Here is a 24,766-nt window from a genome sequence, read left to right as displayed (position 1 = left end):
GCAGCCAGTCCCTCAGAGCAGTTTTTACAGTATACGGATAGATCTTTCAAGAAAAGACTGGGAGATGGGCATTTTGTCTGCTTTCTCTGAGTTGATCCCTATAGGCACAGTCATAGCAAATGACTGCATTTCCTTCAGTTGTCACAGTCTTATAGGTCTCACGGACACAAGCCCCACTGACTTTCAGAGTGAGACGTTTTGGAAGCCAATACCGACCACCTGACCTGCCTCTTGAGAAACCTGTATGCAGGTCAGGAAGCAACAGTTAGAACTTTACATGGAACAACAGACTGGTTCGAAATAGGAAAAGGAGTGCGTCAAGGCTGTATATTGTCACTTTGCTTATTTAACTTATATGCAGAGTACATCATGAGGAACGCTGGGCTGGAAGAAGCACAAGCTGGAATCAAGATTGCTGGGAGAAATATCAATATTCTCAGATATGCAGATGACACTACCCTTATGGCAGAAAGTGAAGAGGAACTCAAAAGCCTCTTGATGAAAGTGAAAGAGGAGAGTGGAAAGGTTGGCTTGAAGCTCAACATTCAGAAAACAAAGATCATGGCATCTGGTCCCATCACTTCATGTGAAATAGATGGAAAAACAGTGGAAACTGTGTCAGACTTTATTTTTTTGGGCTCCAAAATCACTGCAAATGCTGATTGCAGCCATGAAATTAAAAGACGCTTACTCCTTGGAAGGAAAGTTATGATCAACCTTGATAATATATTAAAAAGCAGAGACATTACTTTGCCAACAAAGGTCCGTCTAGTCAGGGCTATGGTTTTTCCCGTGGTCATGTATGGATGTGAGAGTTGGACTGTGAAGAAGGCTGATCGCTGAAGAATTGATGCTTTTGAACTGTGGTGTTGGAGAAGACTCTTGAGAGTCCCTTGTACCGCAAGGAGATCCAACCAGTCCATTCTAAGGGAGATCAATCCTGGGTGTTCACTGGAAGGACTGATGCTAAAGCTGAAACTCCAATACTTTGGCCACCTCATGCGACGAGTTGACTCACTGGAAAAGACTCTGATGCTGGGAAGGGTTGGGGGCGGGAGGAGAAGGGGACGACTGAGAATGAGATGGCTGGATGGCATCACCGACTCTGTGGACATGAGTTTGAGTGAACTCCGGGAGTTGGTGATGGACAGGGAGGCCTGGCGTGCTGTGATTCATGGGGTTACGGAGAGTCGGACACGACTGAGCGACTGAACTGAACTGAACTGAACCCCACTGGAAGGAATCTTAAAGTTGGAGTGCTAGATGTAGTTTCAAAACACACTTCACTCCTCAGATAGACCTGAGAGTTGGGGATTCTCTCCCAACTGTATGATGTTGCATCAGGGGTAAGGTTTATGACAAGTGTGTCTCCGTCTTTCCTACCCACTCTGATGTGGATATTTCAACTGTCCAATGTGTATAAGTTGCTCAACTAGTTTCTGGATCTCTTTTAGAGGAAACTGCTCCATGTATAGCCATATATTTGGTGGGCCCGTGTGAGGAAGGGGTACTTAGGGGCTTCCCATGTCTTCTCCAGTTCCTTTTAGCAAACAATAGTCTTTAGTAAGCAAGACTCAGATGCTAAGTGTGCTTACTGCTACATGGACATACAAGTATATTTACATACATGCACATACAAACATATGCATATTTACATGTACATTTCTATCAATACATCTATACATATATATTAGAAACTATGAACTTAAACCCATACCTTTAATTTTAATTGAACACCACAGAGTTCAATCTAGTTTTCTGCCTTTCTAGAAATTAGTCTAAGTTGGCTCCTCAAGCCTGAGAAAGTAGCAAAGCATAATTATCAATACATATATATATATGATCAATTGCACTGTGTGCAAGCAATCTTTGTATCAGTTTCTAGGTCTTCTGTAACAAATTATCACAAATTGTGTGTTTTAAGACAGACATTTATTCTCTCACAGTTATGGAGGACAGAAGTTTAACATCAGTTTCACTTAGCTGAAATTAAACTTTTAGGTGGGTTAAACTCTTGAAGGCTCTAAGAGAAAATCTATTCCTTGCCTCTTCCAGGTTCTTGAGGCTACTGGAATTCTTTGGCTTACAGTTCAATTATACTGATTTCTATTTCTGTCATCACATCACTTTCTCATCTTCTGTGTGTGTCCACTCTCCCTCTGCCTCTAAGAAGGACACTTAGGATGGTATTTAGGGCCCATCCAGATAATCCAAGATTATATTATCAAAAGATTCTTACTTAATCACATCTGGAAAGATCTTATTTTTTCAAAAATAAAGTAACAATTACAGGTTCCGAAAACTGGGTCTTGAATCACCTTTGGGGTTATCAATCATTGAAACCCACCTCCCCCTTAGTCCTGATCTCCACATTCAACTTTTCAACAATGCCCAGCATACCTTTTGCGCTTCACTTTCAGGACTTCTCTCTCTTCTTTTCTGAACTCTGCCTGTTTACTTGTACTGTTATTATTTCCTCCTTTGGTCCTAATATTTCTGTTTTGCTTTAAATGGGTCATTTTATTGCTTAATGAATTTTTGGAAATTTTGAAAAATGTTTCTGATCTGTTTTTCCTCTGTCTTCTGCATTTTGTTTTTCTTCATTAATTTCCTGGAATATGTGTAAAAACTGTGCAGTTTCTTTATTATTAAATCATTCATTGAATGCTTTCTGAGCCAGTTATTTGGGTGTGGTGTTAGAGTAACACTCCAGACTATTAGGAAACCTCAATGACTTACAGTTAAGCCACATGTGATATGCCTCTAAGTATTCAAGAGAAATTACCTATTTCCTTTATTGATAAAGATTACCATCTCAAGTTCCTGGTACTAGCACATCATGGCATATGCCTCTCTAATGCATGGTTGTTTTAAAATGAAGTCAGCTCCCACCTCTCTTGTACACTGCCAAACCACTAATGAAGTCAGTTGGTTGAGGCAGCACAATTTTGCTTCAGCATCAAGTATAACCCTAAGGAGGGCTTCCCAGGTGGCTAAGTGGTAACAGAATCCCCCTGCCAATGTGGGTGACCCAGGTTTGGTCCCTGATTTGGGATGATCCCCTGGAGAAGAAAATGGCAACTCACTCCAGTATTATTGCCTGGGAAATCCCATAAAGAGAGGAGCCTGGCGGGGTACAGTCCACGGGATCACAGAAGAGTCAGACATGACTTAGCGACTAAACAACAGCAGCAGCTCTCAGGAAGTTAAAGTACAATATTACCAGACAATAAATCATCATAATTCTAAACTACTAATTTTATATTTTAATCCACATTAACTTTTGAGTTTCTTTTATTTAGTCATAAATATATGCCACTCACGGAGAAGGCAATGGCAAGCCACTCCAGTACTATTGCCTGGAAAATCCCATGGATGGAGGAGCCTGGTAGGCTGCAGTCCCTGGGGTCGCTAAGGGTCGGACACGACTGAGCGATTTCACTTTCACTTTTCACTTTCACACATTGGAGAAGGAAATGGCAACCCACTCCAGTGTTCTTGCCTGGAGAATCCCAGGGACGGGGGACCCTGGTGGGCTTCTGTCTATAGGGTCACACAGAGTCGGACACGACTGAAGTGATGCAGCAGCAGCAGCAGCATATGCCACTCAAGGATCAAATAGCCAGGTGGGAGGGGCTTCAGGATGGGGGACTCATGTACACCCATAGCTGATTAGTGTCGATGTATGGGGAAAGCCACTACAATATTGTAATCAGCTTCCAACTAAAATAAATACATTAATTTAAACTTAAAAAATTAAAAAAAAAATCACACAGCCAAACAAGGTTCTTATTTATAAATGTTCTCCCTCCAATTCCATTTCTTTCTTTCTTCCCAGAGGCAATGTCTTCCACTTCCTCTTAGCTCTTTCTTTACGTATCTACCTCCATATCACCAAATAACAAGCTTATTGTGCTACTTCATTTCATATTTTTTTCAGTTTTACATGTTATCTAACTTACTTCATTGTCTAAAAGAGATAAATGTAGAGAGACACTGAAAATAATATAAAGTAGCACTATAAGCACATATAAATCACATGCATATATGCACTTTGATCCTCTTACCTCCAATACAGTTAGATCAGAATTTTATTATCATCAATGTTTAGCACTATTAAGTAAATTATACTTCACATTTGGGCCATGGATAACTTTTGTAAACACAGAAATAAATTTTACTTTCAAATATATTCTGATGTTAAAAAGTCTTACTTTTTGTTCACCTTATATGTACTTAACACTTTAATTCAACCCCAAGTGAAGGTGAAAGTCACTCAGTCTTGTCTGCCTCTTTGAGACCCCATGGACTGTAGCCTGCCAGGCTCCTCTGTCCATAGAATCCTCCTCTGCCAATTCTCTAAATCTCTTCTTTCTACGTTAAGGAAGACAGCTATTATATCAATTTCACTGGTGACAACAGATCCTGTATCTACTTCGAGTCTTGTGACTTTTCTTCAATCTGGACTTGTCTTCCATGTATAATGCTGAGACAATGCATTAGGTTCTTGTTACATTATGACCCTGGGATTTCATTTTTCTTTCATGATGGACTTTTATATCCTTAAACTCCATGCTTTCCTTTAGTTAATTTACTCTCCTGTTTTAATGAAGCACATTCCAGTAGTCTTGTAAACCTTCTGGGAGATTAATTTTGTTGAGACTTTAAAAACCTGGTATTATCTTTCTTCACAATTAGACGATAGTTTTGGAAAAGGACTCAAGATTTGAAATCACTTCCCCCTCAAATTCTGAAAACACTGGTCCACTGATTTTCTTTTAATCACAACTCTCAGATATAATGAACATACTATATCATTTATCTATTAAACATTTATAACATAGTTTCTTTTAGTATATTCAGAGTTGTAAAACCACCACCACCACAAGAAAAATAGGACATTTTCTTCACCCCAAGAAGACATCCCATATACATTAGCAGTCCACTTTTTTCCCACTCTCTTCCAGCCCAAAGCTACCACTGGTCAACTTTCTATCTCCATGGATTTGCCTATTCTGCACGTTTTATATAAACGAAAACCATATATCATCTGTTGTGAAAACTCAGCATGTTTTCAAAGTCCATCCATGTTGCAGCAGATATTTAATTGCCAAATGCCACTCCACTGCATGTATATACAACATTTTATTTATCTGTTCATCTGCTGAGGGACATCTGGGTTGTTTCTATCGTTTGGCTATTATGAATAAAAGTGCTGTGAGCATTACCGTACAGCTTTTTGTGTAGACATATATTTCCATTTCTCCTGGGTATATATACAGACGTACCGTCTATGGGGTCACACAGAGTTGGACACGACTGAAGTGACTTAGCAGCAGCAGCAGCAGCAGAATTAGAGTGGCTGGGTCATGTGATAAATCTAACATTATGTCTTTCAAGACACTGTAAAACTGTTTTCCAAAGTAGCTGCTTATTTTACATTCCTACCAGCAGCAGGTTGGTTCCAGTGTCTTCATAACCTCAACACTTGTTATGAAGTGGAATCTTTTCATTTTGATTTGCATTTCCCATGGCATATCTATCTTTTCAGATGTTTACTGGTCATTTATAAATTATATTCAGAGAAATGTCTACCTTAGATCCCTTGCCTGTTTTTTCACTGACTTAATTTTTCTTTTTACTGATTCTTAAGGTTTATTCCCAGGTTCTAGGGTTTCATATTTTCAGTTCTTACATTTATGTCACTGATCCATTTTGAGTTTATTTTTGTTTATGATGTGAGAAGGGGTGGGGAAGGTGCTGAACTTTATCCTTTTGCTGTGGTTATCTAGTTTTTCCAGTCATTTGTTGAAAATACTTCTCTTTCCCCACTTAACTGTCTTCGCACTCATTTCAAATACCAACTGACCATAAAGGATCATTTTTGGATATCTGATTTTATTCCACTATCTTTATACTAATTTGACTATCTTTATACTAGTTCTAAATTCTCTTGATTAATGTAGCATGCTGCTAAGTTTTAAAATCAGGAAGTGTGACTACTGCAACTTTGTTCTTTGTTCCACTGATTTCTAGCTTCCTTTCCTGTTGTTTAAAACTCTGCTGACATTCTGTCTTCATTCTGTGCGTGCAACCTCTTTTTCTCTTTCAAATCTCTTGCTGCTGCTGCTAAGTCACTTCAGTCGTGTCCGACTCTGTGTGACCCCATAGGCAGAAGCCTACCAGGCTCCCCCTTCCCTGGGATTCTCCAGGCAAGAACACTGGAGTGGGTTGCCATTTCCTTCTCCAATGTGTGAAAGTGAAAAGTGAAAGTGAAATCGCTCAGTCGTGTCCGACCCTTAGCGACCCCAGGGACTGCAGCCTACCAGGCTCCTCCATCCATGGGATTTTCTAGGCAAGAGTACTGGAGTGGTTTACCATTGCCTTCGGATCTTCTATTTTCCCCGACTGTTCTGAAATTTCATGATCATATGCCTCGGTAGAAGTCTACTTTCACCCTGGTTATGCTGAGTAGCTCTTTACTGGCGCTCTTACACTGGGTATTTGCTTTATTGATTCCAGGAAATCTTAAGTGATTACATGACTCTTTCTTTTCTGACATTCATTTTTTGAACTTTATTTCTGAAAAAAACTTTTATTAGTTTACCTTATTATTTATCTTTATTAAATAATGGAACTGGACTGAGCCTAAAATATTCTTTCCTTTTTTCTCTTTATTTTCAATCTGTTCATCTTTACTCTTTCTCTAAGATTTCCTCAAATTTGCATTCTCTATTTTCTATTAATGATTCTGCTCTTAAAATTGTGAATGTCAAAGAGTATATTTTTTTCTCTTTTTTATAACATACTACTATTTTACATACAGATTTTTTTTTTCTTCTCATCTTTAAGAGGTATTGTCTTGGCTTGTCTCTTTTGGTCTTTTCTTATAGGCTAGAGATTTCCACCCATGACTATATACCTAGGCTTGAAGCTGAAGGACTAAAAACCTCATTAAGAGCTCTATCAATATAGGCAAAGTTTTGTACCAAACTATTTCATCAGGAGAACTGCTAATACCAATAAATTTAGATTTTGCTGATGTTTTTCTCTATCTCTTGGGCTTGCCAGATCCTACCCCTAGGGGATCTTTCCGATCCAGGATTGAACCTGAGACTCTTGTCTCTCCTGTGTTGGCAGGAGAATTCTTTAACACTGTGCCACCTGGGATGCCCCTTTATTAATTATATCTATTTGCTAAAACCCAAACACTTCTTCATTGTCATTAAGGTTTCAGAAGGTAAATGCATGTGATTAATACACCATTTCAATCATGCATATTTTTTCAAAAGGATGACAAGGCTTCTTTTTTGTTGTTTTTGCTTTTTCAGTCATGCCACGCAGCTTGTGGGATCTTAGTTTCCCAACCAGGGCTTGAACCCATGTGAAAGTGCAGAGTCCTAACCACTGGACTGCCAGGGAATTCCCCAAGGGCTCTTGAAACTGAATGTCAGAGTTCGAGATACACTTCCAAAGCACCTACCAATTTTGGACAACCTAAGTGGGGGCGGGAGGAGAAGGGGACGACTGAGAATGAGATGGCTGGATGGCATCACCGACTCTGTGGACATGAATTTGAGTGAACTCCGGGAGTTGGTGATGGACAGGGAGGCCTGGCGTGCTGTGATTCATGGGGTCACGGAGAGTCGGACACGACTGAGCGACTGAACTGAACTGAAGTTTGATTAAATTTTTAATTCCTACTAGCAACTGTTAAAGATGCCTGCATTTGAAAGATTAAATCAAACCTAATCTACAGATAAATAGAAAAGAATATGGGAGAGAAAAATAAACTTTGACAAGCAGAACATGAAAAGTCTCACTGGAGGAAATAATCTGAACATTATTTTGAAGAATTCCACAGACATATAAAAAGCAGTACAGAATTCACAAGCAATAAAATAGCACAAGCAAATAAAAGGAGCAACAATGTGCTTCACTGAATTCTCTGCTTCCCTTGTTTTTTCATGAAAGGTCTAACTCAAGGTCCTGAACTCAGAAAGCCCTGATTAACCACATTTATTTCTTCGATTTCAATTAGCACTTAACATGAAAATAACTCCAAAATCTTCTGTTTATTTTCCAGAGCAAAATATTTACTTGGTTAGTGGTCTGCTCCATGTCACTGCATCAAAAAATCCCAAGTTGCCTTCCTTAAGCATCTCCTGTCCCCAAACCACTTCCACCTCCTTCTTCATCAAGCCATCATATCCACTGAGTAAAGGAACCAGCAAGCAATCCTTGAACCAAGTTTGATTCTTCCTACTTTCTCCCTTAACACCAGTTTCCAAGTTCCCACTTACTATGTATTTTTCCAATAAGAAGATAAAATCAATGCTCAGCAATTTCAAGCTTTACAGTCATTTTGTCACTAGATGCATTCTAATAACATTAAGAAGGCAAAATGAATAATATGAGACCCAAACTAATCTACACTAATAGCTTTATCACCATTTTCTTAGAATAAACTTTACTGGGAAGGTTTTCACTTTTTTATTATAGAACTGTTTAGTTTCATGCTTAAGCTGGATAATTACAAAGTTGAGTGAGTGTAAAAAGTGTTTAGCAAAAAACAAAGAACAGAGTACTCCCTAAATTTAAAACTTCACTTACTTAGTTTATTCAAACCAACTTTATGCAAACCATCTTCCAGAAGATTACTCATAAACAGCCTATAAAACCAGAGAAAGAGTTGAGAATATACATATATGTTTTTGTTTGATGACTGATCTGAACTACAGGGAAGCCACAAAACATGTGGGCAACTAATGATCCCATGGCAATTATTATCCTCAGTTATAGATCAGAACGGACCAAGTAGTAAAGTTATGGCAAAAAAAGAGCATTAGAATCAAGTCATTTGACTCTTGTTCTGCATCATAATACCCTGTAGATACATAATCAACCAAACAAATTACTTGGAAGCAATGTATTTTACAGTGGTTTTCATAAAGTATTCTCACACTTGATTTCAAAGTATTAAAGAGTTGTAGAAATGTTAAACTCTCTGTAAACATGTACTAGATAGCTTGCTATGCATAAAAACTTTTTCTTTTTAATGTCCCATAGTTACAGAATGCGTCCTAGTCACTCATCTAACAGTCACTCATCATCTAATCTTTCCCTCTTCTGTAGAAAATGATAAAATGTTAATGAATGAATAATGAATTTACAAGCTCAGAATAATTATTGTCCATAAAGATTATACTGATTGCCTAAGCCAAATTATCTTTGGACTGTTTCACTACCTAATGTATGAGTAAGAAAAAATTCATGGGAAGGGGAATATCACAACTTATTCTCCAAAAAGGAGGAAAAGGGGCAAAATAGCAAAGGAATATGAATCAATAAAAACTGGACTTTCTGGTTAGAAGACCAACAACTGTGAAAAACTAATTTTAAAAACATAAATGTTATCTTATTTTAATGAATTTTAAGGATAACCAAAATTGCTGCACACTACTAAAGTGTTAACTCAGTTGGGGTTTTCATAATAAAGGTACACTGTCTCTTTTACTTTTAAGGTATAGTTCATGAATAAAGTCTACTGCGTGTCAACAATGTGCCAAGCACTGCAGGAATACACAAAGAAGAAACTCTGGCATAGAAGTATTAAAAATCTCATCGAATTACAAGGTAAACTATAATATGATACACTAAAAAAATGTAACAGAGGCATGTATGAGTACAATGAGGCCACAGAAAATACCCGGGCCTGCCTGGCAGAGTCAGGGAAGACTGAAATCAAGGTGATGACCTCTCAAAGCAGTAAAGAGGAGAGGTGATTAAAGAAAAAGGATGACCATAAAGAAGGGACCATAAACACTCTATATAAAAGCCTATGGAGCAAAACAATCCAAAGTTAGAATGTTTTGGATAGACTGACAAATAATATTTTAGAACAAACCAAAAACTATATACCATGGATGGGAAAGAACAACAACAAAAAGAGTAGGAACAAAACAGACCATTACCTCCTTTTGTAGTATCATTCTGGGCCTGGATACCATGATGCAATGAATTATGAATGGCAGAAAGAAGATCTGCTGCTTGAACCATCAATTTTTGAGCTTCTGCAACAGCACTGGTCTAGCAAATAAATCACCAAAAACATTCTTACATATTCTTTCACTGAAAGATATACATTAAATAGGAAAATCCTATAAACAATAATGAAATTATTAAATGCTTGTTGTAATGACATTGGTTTTCACAAACTATTCACTTAATAACAGGATGCCCAGATCCTGTTAGGATAGAAATAATTTTTTTTACTCATATCAATACTTTGTAGGAACCACTAAAAAAACAATAGGAAACATTTCTGGTTTATTCTACCAATCTCATGGTTTTTTTTTTTCTAAAGAGATGTAGTCAACTAGAAAATGAGAAACTGCAACATTCCTACTAAGTCATTCATCAAGGTGAAATTTAAAAAAAAAGAGAATTACCGAAGCTTGTAAGGGCTGGATCTGTACTCAAAATTAACTATTCACAAATTAGCCTGTAATTTACTTAGGTTAACACAATACACACACACACACACAAATATTCACCATCTAAGGGTTGTTTTAGGTTCTATACAAATCTAAGTTAATTATTTAAGTGAATGAAAGAAAAGCCTACCTAAAATTCTCATTTTTAATTTCTCCAATTAACTTCAAAGAAGCAACTTCAGCTTCTACTATTATATCCACTAATAAGCAATACATTATTTTTATATCAACAACAGTCATGGATATGTTAAGGGCACAATGTAAAATTCACGTGACTTTCAGAGAAAATCATCAAGAATATCCTGACATAAACACACCAAATGCTGAGTGCTGTGTATGTGTGCATATACATTCCAATAGAAAAGTCTCAGAACTACCAAAATCAAGCATTCCATCAAAAACAAAAACACTGAACAGATTAAATACCCTTACCTCTTTCTTAGTAAAGGCTATAAGCACTGTCAGTAACACTCGGGTAAATTTCACTCTGCTGAACACTGCTAAACATTGTTGGTGCTAAAAAATAAGAAAGGACTAAAAGTTAAAAGATGCAAAGCCTTGTGAAAGAAACTTTATTTTTAGAATACAGTATATTAAGTTCTAAATCTCAGTGTTAATACCTTACAAATACCTTCACTTATAGGCTTTTAAATATCTGAAAATGAGCTGCATAAAACACAATAAAATGAAGCCTATTTTACTGTAACAGAAATATATAATAAAGCTTCTGTATCACAAGGACTGATTTTTTCCCAAGTCAGGAGTTACACTATTATTTCAATACTGATTTAATTAGTATTTTTAAGAGGACTGATAGAAACATGCTTTAAGCAGAGTCAGAAAATTTAGGATCTCAACAAAGGTTTGACAAATTTTGATATAAGTTCTTGACTTCTGCCAAGTTTTGGTGGATCATCTGAAAAAAAAAAAAAATCATTTTTTCTTCCTACCTACCTCATAGGAATATCGAAGAACTCTGAAATCATGTATCTGAAAGAGTTGTATTATAATTCTACCAAAATAAATACAAGGGAAATAAACTCCCTTGTAATGTCCAATTTTTAAAGAAATACCTTAAGAAGGGCTTCCATAAATTATAACGCAGTTCATAAAACTACAACATTAAGAGGCAGACTTCTCTGATATTATCTACCAGAAAATAAGTTCAATTACTTCTAGTTCAACTTCTGGGTCTCTTTCTTCTCCTTGTCGACTTCGAGTACTCTAAAATTTTAAAAAGGGTGAATTAAAACATACACAAGCCTGTAAAAGCATAAATTATGATTACACAAGGTAAAGGAATAAATTAATTTATTGAGTATACACTATAATCTATTTGAAGAAAATATTTGGAAAGAAAACGCTGTATCAATTATTTATTTACCTAATAGTACTATATACACCTAGTTCATTTTGATATAAAGATCACACAAAGGAAAAAGGTACTAAAAACAGCAAAAGCAAAACAATGAATAACATAAGCAAAAGCACATGGTACACAGTACTTCTTTCTTTTAAAAGATCTATTAACTGAAGTTCCTGATGTTCTCAAAACTCACCCAGAGAAAAGAAATGTGATCTTTACAGAATCACATCATAAAGTCACATGGTAAACTGATCAGTTCTACACTAACACGCAAAATCTTCTTAATACATATGTTACATATGGTTGAGTATTTGGGCAAAACCCGAAGGCAATACCACACGAAGATCCTGTAGATCTGGGTTCTAGACCCAGAACTGACACTTAATAATGGCATGCCCTTAAGAAGACACAAGACAGGTTACTTGATGCTTCTGAGCTCTATTTTCTTCATTTGAAAGTGCAGTTTATTGCCTAATACACTGAATAACTGTAAATATAAAATAAGACAATAATGTAAAACTGTTTTGACAACCATGCTATTATATAAGTGTAAAAAAATAATAGAAATATACTTTTTCATTTTTAATCTCTATCAGAACAAAATCATCATGGTCGTCTGGCCAAAGGGTGTCTGTCGCTCATAGGTTTTTACTAGATTTGAGAAACTACTATTTACTGCACTCTTCTACTATGTTCTAGACACTGTCCTAACCATTAAAAATACAAAGGTGAAGAAGATATTCCTTACCTTTGAGGAATTTAAAACTCTAGCATCTTATGCTATTCTTAAAACAGCATACTAAAATTCTAAAACAGTGGCAAAAAATTGAAAAAATTTGAAATAGTTCAATTTTGAGTACTTGAAAGTAATATTAATTCATCAGAAACCACTCCAGCAGTCTTCAAACTCATTACCACAAAAAGTTACAGCATACATAAAGGAACTTGGTAGTCTTAATTAGCTTACTAGCTATTTGTAATTAGCTAAAGTTAACCTGACATTTAGAAGAATATAAATATCCTATACTAAAGAAAAGAGAAAGAAAATATACCTTTACTCTTCTTTGCATGTCATCCTCCACATCTTTTAGCATGCCTAGAAATAAAGACAATGATTTTAAAAGGAAACAAATTCAAATGTAAAACTTGTGAATTACCTTTATAAATGGTTTTACCTGTAACTCGAAGATCTGTCACACTGTTAGCCATTTTAAATCCATAAGTCATTGACTGAAAATCTTCCTATACAGAAAAGCAATAATTAGGCCCTTGAATAGTAGCAAAACCTTTTATCATTTTTCTCTTACAAAATCACTATTTGCTAAAAGGAAATGGTAATAGAATGTCACCTCAAATATTGCTATCATTCACCCAACTTTCTTTATAGTCATACCATGAAAACACCACATTCTAATGCTATCTCTAGTCCCTTAATTTCAACTATTTATCCTCAGGCTATTTAAACATACTTGCATTTAATATGTTCATCTGCAAAACAATGCTTATGATAATATTACAAATTATTCCCACCTACAAAGAATTCTCATATTTACAGGTGAACAATAAATACATAACAATTACCATTTGATGACAAGGTTGCAAAATTTAGACAAGATTCTTCAAAACTTATTATGTGTTTTTTCACACACAGTTAGGCTACAAAGGTTAAGTTTTCAAACAGAATTACTCAAAGTGCCAGCAGAACCACATTCCCACTTCAACCTATTGTAAAGAAAAAAAATGATTCAAATATGGGTTCCCACTCTCAAAATAATTTAAAACACTGCTGAGATATTAGCAAATTAAGTCGTTTGCTGGATCCACTATGAAGAGTTTAAGATCATCTGGCTGATTTTGGCTAAGACGTTAAAAGCTCTAATAAAGGAGTGTTTCTGCCATATTACAATTCTTATAAAATGTATATAAAAGCCTAATATAATGGAATAATAGACATTCACAGCAGTGGCCAGAACTGTAGAGAAATTTCCAGACTCAACAAAAACATCAGTAAGCATGCAATTCATGTCAAACACTAAACCTTACAAAGAGAATGAAGTACAAACAAATATTCTAGTCTCAAAGAACTAAGTAGAATTGTATGCCTCACAGGACTGGGTCTTTTAAGCCTCATGTTGTATTACAGAGCTATAAACGTAGCCTCTGGATGAAGCTTATACTCTTATCTCTACTTGGACATCAAATAGGATTCTCAAATTGTACATGTATAAATATGAACTTTCATAGTGTTTACCACATTGCTAAAAGGCACTTCCATCCATTTCATTATTCCAAGTAGGAGTGAAGAAACGCAGGAATCAGAACACAAAAAATTCAGAAACAGAGGCTGTGGCATGCTTCAAAGATCATAAGGGGTGACAAAGACTAAGTCTAAGGTATGGTCACTAAAAAGATAAGTCCTAAATGATTCCAAAGAGAAAACAGGAGTCAAGAATCAGGATGTTAACACTGGGATTATAAATCAGTGGAACAATTCCTTCAAAATTTAGAGGAAAATTATTTTCCAGCCTAGAAGTCTACTATAGCCAAACCATCGACCAGGTGAAAGGGTAGGGAAAACATTTTCAGACATACAAGATCTCAAAGAAAAATTCCCTCCCTGTCTCCCCAAAGAAACTGGAGGCACTGAACAAGCAAGGTTACAAACTACGAAAAATACAGGCATAAGATCCAGGTAACTAGGGATCTAACAAAAAGAGAGGGAAATGGAATTCCCAGGAGAACAATGCAGAGAAACCTGGGATGACAACTATGCAGGAGGCCTAGAAAGCAAGCGACCCAGCTAGAGAACAAAGAAGTTCAAGAATATTTTTAAAAAATTAAATATTACTGGATGTATATATACATGATGAAATATACAGATTATCTGATAGTTTAATAATAATGGGAAAGGAATTAAGAAGAAGTACACAGAAAACTAAGCAAACTCAAAAGAAATAGTAGTTACTGCCTTTAAGAAAAAAAATTTGTATGAGTAAAAGAAGCATACACTACTCTGGCTCATCTGTCATTAATATTTATACAGTCACAATAATGTCTATAGTGAATGATTTAACCATAAACTGAATTATTATTTGGAGTGAGGGAGAAGGTAATATACGAATGCTAAGTATACACTAAAAATTTAATGCTATACGCTACCCAAAGGTTGATAAATTCTTAAACCTAGAAACTAGAATATTAGCCTATTATACAGAAATACGGAAACTGTAGGAAAAAGCTAAAAGAATTGATTATTATGAATGGATAAAGAAAGAGGAGAGCACTGTAAATTTTCATTATACACTCTGTGGGCTATAGAGAAGAAAAAACAGTGACCAGATTCAAGACATTTGCAAGGTAAAAGAATCTGGATGTAGGAGGTTAAAAAAAAAAAGTAATCAAAGGTAACACTAAAGACATCATTCTGCAAGACAGAAGAAAAGCCATCTGATAGGGGAACTGTGGTTCCCATTTTGCACGTGAGCAACATATTAAAAGAAACTTCTTTGGGCAAATGAGAATGTCTCCAGTTCAGGAGTAAAAACAAAGCAGAGACATAATACATAATCATTAGGAACTTCAGAAGCATCCATTTCAAACAAATTATTTGTTGATTTTAAGTCATTCGTATTTATTCATCACCAGGCCTCTAAAGGATTTTACTAGGCAATCAACTTTTTTAAAATAACCAAACTGAGACAAATTCATCTGGACTATCTGAAAAGTTTAGCAAAACAAGAAAAATATCTTTCCAGTCTAGGAACTAACTTTTGTTTTTCCAGTTTTAGTTTCACATAATTGGTTACATTGTGTGCTGCCTTCTTAACTTTTTAAAGTATGAATTTTTCCATGATATTAAATACTGTCATCTCTATATATTCATTACACATAATCATTATTATATATGATACAGTAAGCACAATTTATTTCAACCATAACCATAATGGTAGTATTTTGATCAACACCAATTTTCACTATTAAAAACTGATTAATGTATTTGGGCATTAAGTGTCCATATGCCTAATAATTTCTTTAAGGCTGAGTTCTAAAGGTGAACTAACTAGTTTAAATGGTATCAATAAGTTTAAAACTATTGATATATACACTGCTAAACTGTTTTCCAAAGCATCTATGTTAATGCATACTCTCACTAGTAAAAAAAATATGTATATATTCTTATTTTAAATACTGTGTAGATGAAAAGTTAACTAATTATTACTCAGATTTTCTCGGATTACACAGAGCCTGAATTTTTTAAATGTTATGATCATTTGATAACCCTCCTCTATGAATAAGCTATTTATTTTACTGCCATTTATTTATTTGGGTTTTACTCTCATCTTTATTTGAATGGGATTTTAATACACCAAAACTGATTTTTTTTTTCTGTATTTTTCCTAAGAATTTCTTCTGTCAGCTTTTTTCCTATTAGTCCTTTTCTTTAGGATTTCTTTCATCTCTTAGTAAGTCCTTCATCCAGAGAGTATACAGAAATTTGAACTAAAAAAATTATAAATTTTTTTTTGTTTACTTAGAAAGTAATACAGGTGTATAATAAAAATTACAATACAAACAAGTATAGACTCTGATCCTCAATACCTTAGTTATCTTGTGTATGATGATTTAACTACCTATCTCTTTTTAAAAAAAGAGCAAAAATGGTAGCAAGTTACACATGCTTTTCTATACCAAACATATTTTACATTAATTTGGAGATCTAATTTGTATAAGTAAGCCTACCCCTTCCTTTGTAAAGGGCGCAAAACACTTACTTGGCAGTATGAGGGTAGTGTCATTTAATATCTTGTACTGATGGACATTAGTTTCCAGACTTTAGTTACTACAAACACTACAACTAATGTCCTTGAACATAGATCTTTGGGGATAAGCTTGAATATATTTATAGGCTAAATTCCTAAAACTGAAACTGATGAAACAAGACAAGCATTTTAAATCATAGATAGTACCAAACTACTCTTTTAAAAAGTTGTATAATTTACACTCCCAACAAAAACGCATGAATCTTTGTTTATAGTACGATCCTGTCCTAACTAAAAAATGTGGAAAGAGTGCTGGAATTCAAAATCATCATTTTGAAGTCAACACACTAAGATTAGTCCAAGCAAGTACTGTGAATGAATACTACATATACATGGAGAGATTTTTAATAAGCAGGATATTTATATGATCTTAAAGAGTTTCCCTACATATTGCTTACTATGTACACAAGGTTAAAAACAGTAACCATGAAAATGTTAACTGGTGCAGGCACTATGGAAAACAGTATGGAGGTTTCTCAAAAAAACTAAAAGTAGAGTTGCCATATGATCCTGCAATCCCACTCCTGGCCATATAACTGGACAAAACTATAATGCAAAACACACAGGCACCCCAATGCTCACTGCAGCACTATTTACAATGGCCAAGACATGGAAATAACATAAATATCCACTGACAGATGAATGGATAAAGAAGATGTAGTGTGTGTGTGTATGTCTGTGTGTATTCACACACACACACACATATGCACAATGGAATACTACTCAGCCATAAAAAGAATGAAATACTATTTGCAACAATATGCATGGACCTAGAGATTATCTAACAAAGTGAAGTAAATCAGAAAAGACGAATACCAAATGATGTCACTTATATGTGAAATCTAAGATATGACACAAATGAACTTATACATCAAAGAGAAACAGACTCACAGACATAGAAAACAGTCTCATGGTTGCCAAGGAGGGCAGGGGAGAGATGGACTGGGAGTGTGGGATTAGCAGATGCAAACAATTATATATAGGACACAAAGTCCTACTGTCTACCATAGGAAACTATATTCAATATCCTGTGATAAAGCATAAAGGAAAAGAATATGAAAAAGAATGTGTATATACATGTAAAACTATATAACTGCATCACTATGATGTGTAGCAGAAATTGACACAATGTAAATAAACTATACATCAATAAAATAATTTTTTTAAAAAAGTAACCATACGGTAATCAGAAAGCACCTTGATGGGGTGATAAAGTCACATTACCAGGGAGGGACAAATGGACACTCTATGTCTCAGATATGAAATCATAAAAAGGATACAGTATTACTCATGTCATATTCCAGCCAGGACTGCATAATACAAATCTAATCATGAGGAAAGAGGAGACAAGCCCCAAGTAAGAACATTCTATTAAATAAGGGAAAGCAGGAGAGGGCTGTGTTTTCCAAAAATACCAACGTCATTAGAGACAAAGGATGAGGAACTGTTGTAAATTAAAACATTAAAGAGATGCAACTAGATGTAGGACATGATCCTAGACTGGATCCCACACTGTAGGGAAAAAATACTAAGGACGTTACTAAGTCAACTGACAGAAAGAGAGTATGGGCAGGTAGTGGACTGGTATCACAGATTTGATGAGGTTGATCACTGTGCTGTAGTTGTGTATGAGCAGGTTCTTTTCCTTACAAGGTGCATACTGACGTGTCTCAGTGAAGTGAAGTGAAGTAGCTCAGTCGTGTCTGACTCTTTGCAACCCTGTGGACTGTAGCCTACCAGGCTCCTCCCTCCAAGGGATTCTCCAGGCAAGAATACTGGAGTGGGTTGCCATTTCCTTCTCCAGGATCTTCCAGACCCAGGGATCGAACCCGGGTCTCCTGCATTGCAGGCAGACGCTTTAACCTCTCAGCCACCAGGGAAACCTCAGAGGAGAAGATCAAAAAGTACACAGCTCACTCGCCAATGGTTCAGAAAAAGATACATATATACACACATACTTGAGAGAAAAAGTGAAAAATGACATGATAGGTTAACATCAGCTGAATCTGAGTGTTCTTGGTGCTATCACTGTTAACTGCTGTTATTTGGAAAACATTTCCAAATAAACTAAAATTTTTTAAAGTTAAAAAAAAAAGGAAAACAATGACTATTCATATCCTACACACACACACATCCCCCAGCACACACACACACACACACACACACACACACATCCCCCTAGCATGTCAGTGCCTATTATAGGTAAAAACAAAAAGGTATCTCACAGTTTTAATTTGCATTTCTAAAATGAGGTTAAACATCTTACACTTAATGGCCATTTTATTTTATAAACTGCCTTCTGATTTTTAAGTAACTTTTTTATATCTAAAACACTTTCTCTCTCTACAATTTACTTTGATGTTGTTATAAACTGAATGTTTGTGTCCCCCTCCCACTCCCAAATTCATATGTGAAGTTCTATAATGCCTAATGTGATAGCAATTGGAGGTGGAGCCTTTGGGAGAGTTCTTTAACACCGAGTTGCAAGGCTTAAAAAAATAAAAAAGAGAGGGAACCTACAGACTGAGACTTAAGACGATATTAACCAATTGCAATAGACTGACTGTGTCCCCTGAAAATTTATATGTTGAAACCTAACCTCCAATGTGATAGTGCTGGGTGATGGAGCCTTTAGAAGGTCCATGAGGGTGGGACCCTCATAAATGAGATTAGTGTCCTTATAAAAGAGACTCCAGAGAAGTCCCCATCCCTCCTTCTGCCATGTGAGGCCACAGTGAAAGAGGAACGAGGAAGCAGGCCCTCACCAGGCACCAAATCTACTGATGCCTTGATCCTAGATTTCTCTGCCTCCAGAACTATGAGAAATAAATGTTCATAAGCCATCCCAGGCTACGGTATTCGGTATTCTGTTATGGCAACACAAATGGACTAAGGCAGATGTAAAATGCTGATAAAGAAAGTTTCAAGGGTGCCAGCCAATTATTCCAGAACTATTTGGTAAATAAACACTTTCTCTGTCCTACTGATTTTTAATGTCCTTTCGGGAATACTTAAAATAATGTGTGTGTCTCTTCTCATTTTTTAACTCAAACTAATCTTTAAAAAAATTTCATCCAAATGGATAAGATTTTCTACCCGTATCAATTCAAATATATAGCTAAATAGCCAATGAGTGTTTAAGAAATACCCAGTATTTCATAAACAACTCATAAGCCATACATTTAAATGTGGAACTCACATTAGGCGTATACTTAGCTACTATTCTCACATATATAATGTAAATTTAAAAAAGCTTTACAATAAACCATTGCTGGAGCCTAAGATATTTATTCTGGATCAGTAACAGTGTGAAAAAGAAACTTAACAGTTTCAACAAATGAAAGAAACAGAAATAACTTAGTTTCAAATGCTATCACATCTCCCCTTAAAATACAGTGTCTATAATCAATTTTTTTAATGATAAATGGAAAAATCTTTCTGTGACTAAAATGTAAAACACTTCCTCAGTTTGAGGTACTAAGTGGAAGAAAAAGTTTATACTCTAAACTATTCTTCATAACTTTTGTTTTCCTTTCCCTTCCTCCAAAGACTGAAATTAACTTTTATGTTATAATTTATAAGAGACTTAAGGGACAAGCTTATTTATTCTACTTTCTTTGTGAATCCTCACAGCATCCAGAATAAGTACCTCTATACATAATGAATATTCAATGAATGGTATTGACAGAATACATATTAAGATGAAGGTGGCCATTGAGTTTCAGGAATTCTTTAATAAAATCTTACCTCTTCAAAAACAGCAGCTTTATTTACTTTTTCCCTTGCAATGTCACAGATTTTCAAGATACCCAGAGCAAAAGCTTTCATGGCAGGATCTTCTATAAAATCTGGATTATGAATGTAAAGGCACGTAAATACTGTCTGTGCCAAGGAATGGCCTTCTAACCACGTTATCTATAAAGAAATAAAAGAATGCACAAGTTTGAAAAGTATGATTCAACAGTCAAAGGCCAGACACAGGCCCAAATAAATATGATTAAATCACAAGATTTAAAAGAAGATTAAAAGGAACATCAGAAAAGAAAAGAGTCTGAATCCACTTTCACTGACCAAAGTCTTTCAAGAATTAAAAATATGATTACCCAAAAGTTATAGATATGGGAAGCATTCTTTTATAATTCAGTTCACAAAATATTTAGACATTATGAAATTAGAGTGCCTCCTTACTTCATATCCAAACACTATTAATTCTATTACAATGTAGTAAATAAAAACCCATGAAATTAAGGAATTCACAATTTTAGAGCCAACTAGGTTCTTAGCCACTCATTCAACTCTTCTTTTTCATCCCAACTACTACTAATCCAGTCAAGAGATTCATATCACACCTATATTCCACAAGAAACTAGCCAACTGTTTTCCTGCCTCCCACTTCTACTTCAATACTCCCAATAAGAAGGATCATTCTAAAGCGCAAAAATAATCATGCAACACTATTCTACTGAGTGACTACCATGGGTCAAGTACCCTGAGCTAGAAGCCAGAAGAACTGCAGCCAAAACTGAGTAATCTATGATATTTGAGTACTATGCTAGGTATTTTGCATGTATCTTATCTCATTTTTTCCCTAACACTTTGACAAAGATGGTGTTTTTCTCATCTTACATATAAAGAAATAGCATAAATAATTCACCCATGTTTATTGTTATAATTTATACTTAGTCCAAGAATTCTGCAATAAAGCAAGAAAACTGCTACATTACAAAATGAGAAATGCACATGGAAATTGCTCTAATTAAGATACACATTTTGTATTACTAGTGTGCAGAAGACTCTCCAGACTAAAAACTGTCTGCCTATTAAAGTCCAAACTTAGATACAGCCCCAATACTCTCACAGAATTGTTCCTCAACTTTGACACAAATCCTCCATCTTGCCCTCTTTTATCCTATTCCACTACAATTACAAATGGCCAAAGAGCAATAAAAATGTTTCTGACGGAAAGAGCTTTGGAGGAAGAAGGATCAGGATTCTCGCTATGCCCCTTCCTAGCAACGTAACGCTAGGCAAATAGCAGGCAAATAGGTAAGAATGATACCAGACCGCTCACAGAGCTGATGTAAAAGACCAAAGTAAAAAATATACACATAAAACACATAACATAAATACTTCATACACACTTGTAATCAATGAATATTTTACCAGACACACAAATGAAGAAATTTTACATTATGTCTAAAGACAATGATTTAAAATCAAGTTTAAAAAAGAAAGGGACACTCAGAAAGTGGGGGTGGGGTGGGGTGAAAAGCAGTACAAATGAATTTTCCCACAATTAAACCACATTGTCTAGGGAAGACAATCTATCCAGTATACATATATAAATAACTAAAAAATTTTCCTCATTGTATAAAATGGCCAGTTTACTTCAATTTTCCCTAGATTAGGAAAAAAATTTCTTCAAAGCCAATCCAAAACTCTCTTTGGTTAAATTCCATGCTTACTTACAGAACCTTTCAATTACAGATTTGTTTTCGTGGGCACCTTGAGAATAGAAAAGGTACTTTGGATAATGGCTGTATATTATTATCTTTCTTGGAAAGAAAATATCCTTCCAGAAATTGAGAACCTAAAATCACCCAGATGAAAAGATAAAATACCTGCTTCCTAGAGCATAACTTAGCCTAATAATCTTACATACATCTTACTAAGCCAAGAATTATATCTATTTCATATTCAGTGATGGTGTATATACTTTCAAACTGAAATTCAAGTAAGCTACAGTTCTAAAATTAACAAATAGTGCTATCTTAACTCTTACCAAACAGCAAAAGCATGTATCCATTATCCCTATCAATTCAGGCAAGGTGAGGTCTTTAATTTTTATGGTGCCATCCTAAAAGAAAGGGGAAATATGACATATAAGCTTTTAAAAAATGTATGGTTACTATGTACAGTAAATATTTTAAAGTATAAATTCTAAGAAAACTCTATCTCATCATCTGATAAAACTAAGAGGCCAAATTAACTCTGTATTCTTAAAAATAATGTATCTTAATAGGTCTTCAATACTAAAAATAAAAGTCTAATTTGAAATAGAATAAAGGCCTTTATAAAAAAAATGTGTCAAACAAGTATTTTAAAAGTTAAAATTAGTTTTGAACATTAATAAATATGAAGCATTTTAATGAACTGAAACTATTTACAAAGAAAAAATTTTTTTAAAATTTTCCTTAAACTGATATCTCTCATAAATCTTTTAACAGTTTCCACTTATTTTAGCATATCTTTCTTCAAAAAAATGCAAAATTAAACTCTGAGGCAACTATGAATGAACTTCTAAATTAATTCTCATTGAGTAAATTTCTAATTCACTACCACAAGCATTTTACTTAATATATTTATACTTAAAATTTAATCCTTAAGCCAATTACCTTGGTATTTATACTCAAAACACTTTCAAATATCAATTTAAAAAATGCATGCATACACAAATTTAGAACAAGCTTTTAATGAGACCTTTGTTAAAACTTCCACAGACAGATAAGTAACTTTACATACCTGAGATGCATTTAAGAAAATTTTATATACTAAGTTTGATTTCCATTATTAATCAAAATGTTTTAACATATGAATAACAAATAATAAAAAAAAACACAAAAAGCACAATGGTAACAACCTTGATAGCTTGTTCAAAATTGAGAACTTTTCGATTAACTTGGTTTCCAATCATGCCAGCATCCATCTTGGGATCCATCATTTCAATGGCAGACATGGCTTCAAAAAGACCAAATCTGCAATAAAAAAAAATTGACTCTACAAATTATATTTGAACCAATAAGCTTATCCAGATTCCCACAATGGTACAAAAATCATTACAGTATTGAATATTTCAAATAACTACCCTATTCTAGGTATTTAGTCTCCACAACTTGCTATCACTTCTATTTCAATTAAATAATCTTCCTTCAACATAAAATTCCTTCCATGTACTTGTCACTCAAATCATTTTACATGTACTATGGGAAAAGAATTAAAAGAAAAGCTGTTTTTCGTTCTTCCTTCAAAACATCTGCACATTAGAAGATTTTGGGGAAGAAAAGAGATCAACTGATCAGCAATGGATTTCATTTTGCCCTCTATTTAACACTTAGAAAGGTATGTTTGGAATAATCATTATCAAATGTAACTTGCAGGTATTTTTCATTTTCCTTACATCTTTAAAGTCTAAAAATCTGGCACATCACCATCTATAATGCCCACAGTTTTGGCAATTACATAAGGGAAAAAAAAAATTCTGATGGTCTGGTATTAGTGGCTTATTAGTTATGATACAGTATGGCCTGAATAGTTAGTATATCTTTAATTGAGATATGAAAAACGAAGAACCTAAAAGAAAGTATGACTGGCCATCATGCTATTGCCTTTCTAATTTGTTTAGTCTAAGCCAACAGATTACTAGGAAAATAAAAGAGATCTACCTTGTTACACTACACATCATTTCTCTCAGAAAAGCAGCAGCAGTAAAAATTAAGAAAAATAAACAAATGGGATCCAATCAAACTTACAAGCTTTCGCACAGCAAAGGAAACCATAAACAAAATGAAACAAAACATCAACAAAACAAAAAGACAACCTACCGAATGGGAAACAATATTTGCAAATGATGCAACCAACAAGGGCTTAATTTCCAAAATACAAATAGCTTATACATCTCAACAATAAAAACTATCCAACTGAAAAATGGGCATAACACCTATTTAAACATTTCTACAAAGAAATATAAATGGCCAATAGACACATGAAAAAGATGTTCAACACTGGTAATTAGTGAATTTCAAATGAAAACTACAAGATACCACCTCACACCAGTCAGAATGGCCATCATTAAAAACTCTACAAACAACAAATGCTATAGAGGCTATAAAACAAAAGGAACCTTCCTGCACTGTTCGTGGGAATGTAAATTGGTACGTAAGTATGGTAAACAGGTATGTAAGAAAGTTGGTATATTAAGTATGTAAATATGAAAACAGTATGGAGGTTCCTGAGAAAACTGAAAACAGAATTACCCTATAACCCAGCAACCCCACTCCTGGGATATATCCAGACAAAACTTTAAT

The 24,766-nt window shown here is 34.8% G+C and overlaps 1 protein-coding gene across 1 annotated transcript in view; it reads right to left on the bottom strand.

The window, feature by feature from the left end:
• NAA35 (N-alpha-acetyltransferase 35, NatC auxiliary subunit) overlaps positions 1 to 24,766 on the bottom strand; it is a 92,947-nt gene that overhangs the window by 46,207 nt on the left and 21,974 nt on the right. Inside the window, exons 4-11 of the mRNA XM_055427396.2 lie at positions 23,323 to 23,437; positions 22,465 to 22,539; positions 20,430 to 20,597; positions 13,038 to 13,104; positions 12,915 to 12,958; positions 11,670 to 11,720; positions 10,929 to 11,012; positions 9,975 to 10,089 (exon numbers count right to left, since the gene is read on the bottom strand). Of these exons, the coding sequence (XP_055283371.1) occupies positions 9,975 to 10,089; positions 10,929 to 11,012; positions 11,670 to 11,720; positions 12,915 to 12,958; positions 13,038 to 13,104; positions 20,430 to 20,597; positions 22,465 to 22,539; positions 23,323 to 23,437 (719 nt within the window). The remainder of the gene's footprint in view (positions 1 to 9,974; positions 10,090 to 10,928; positions 11,013 to 11,669; positions 11,721 to 12,914; positions 12,959 to 13,037; positions 13,105 to 20,429; positions 20,598 to 22,464; positions 22,540 to 23,322; positions 23,438 to 24,766) is intronic.

The sequence above is a fragment of the Moschus berezovskii genome, chromosome 7, assembly GCF_049115385.1.
Source record: "Moschus berezovskii isolate FMDL1 chromosome 7, NW_MosBer_1.0, whole genome shotgun sequence".
Classification (NCBI taxonomy): domain Eukaryota; kingdom Metazoa; phylum Chordata; class Mammalia; order Artiodactyla; family Moschidae; genus Moschus; species Moschus berezovskii.
Note: the sequence above shows the minus strand (reverse complement) of the source record. Positions and strands in the feature narration are given on the sequence as shown.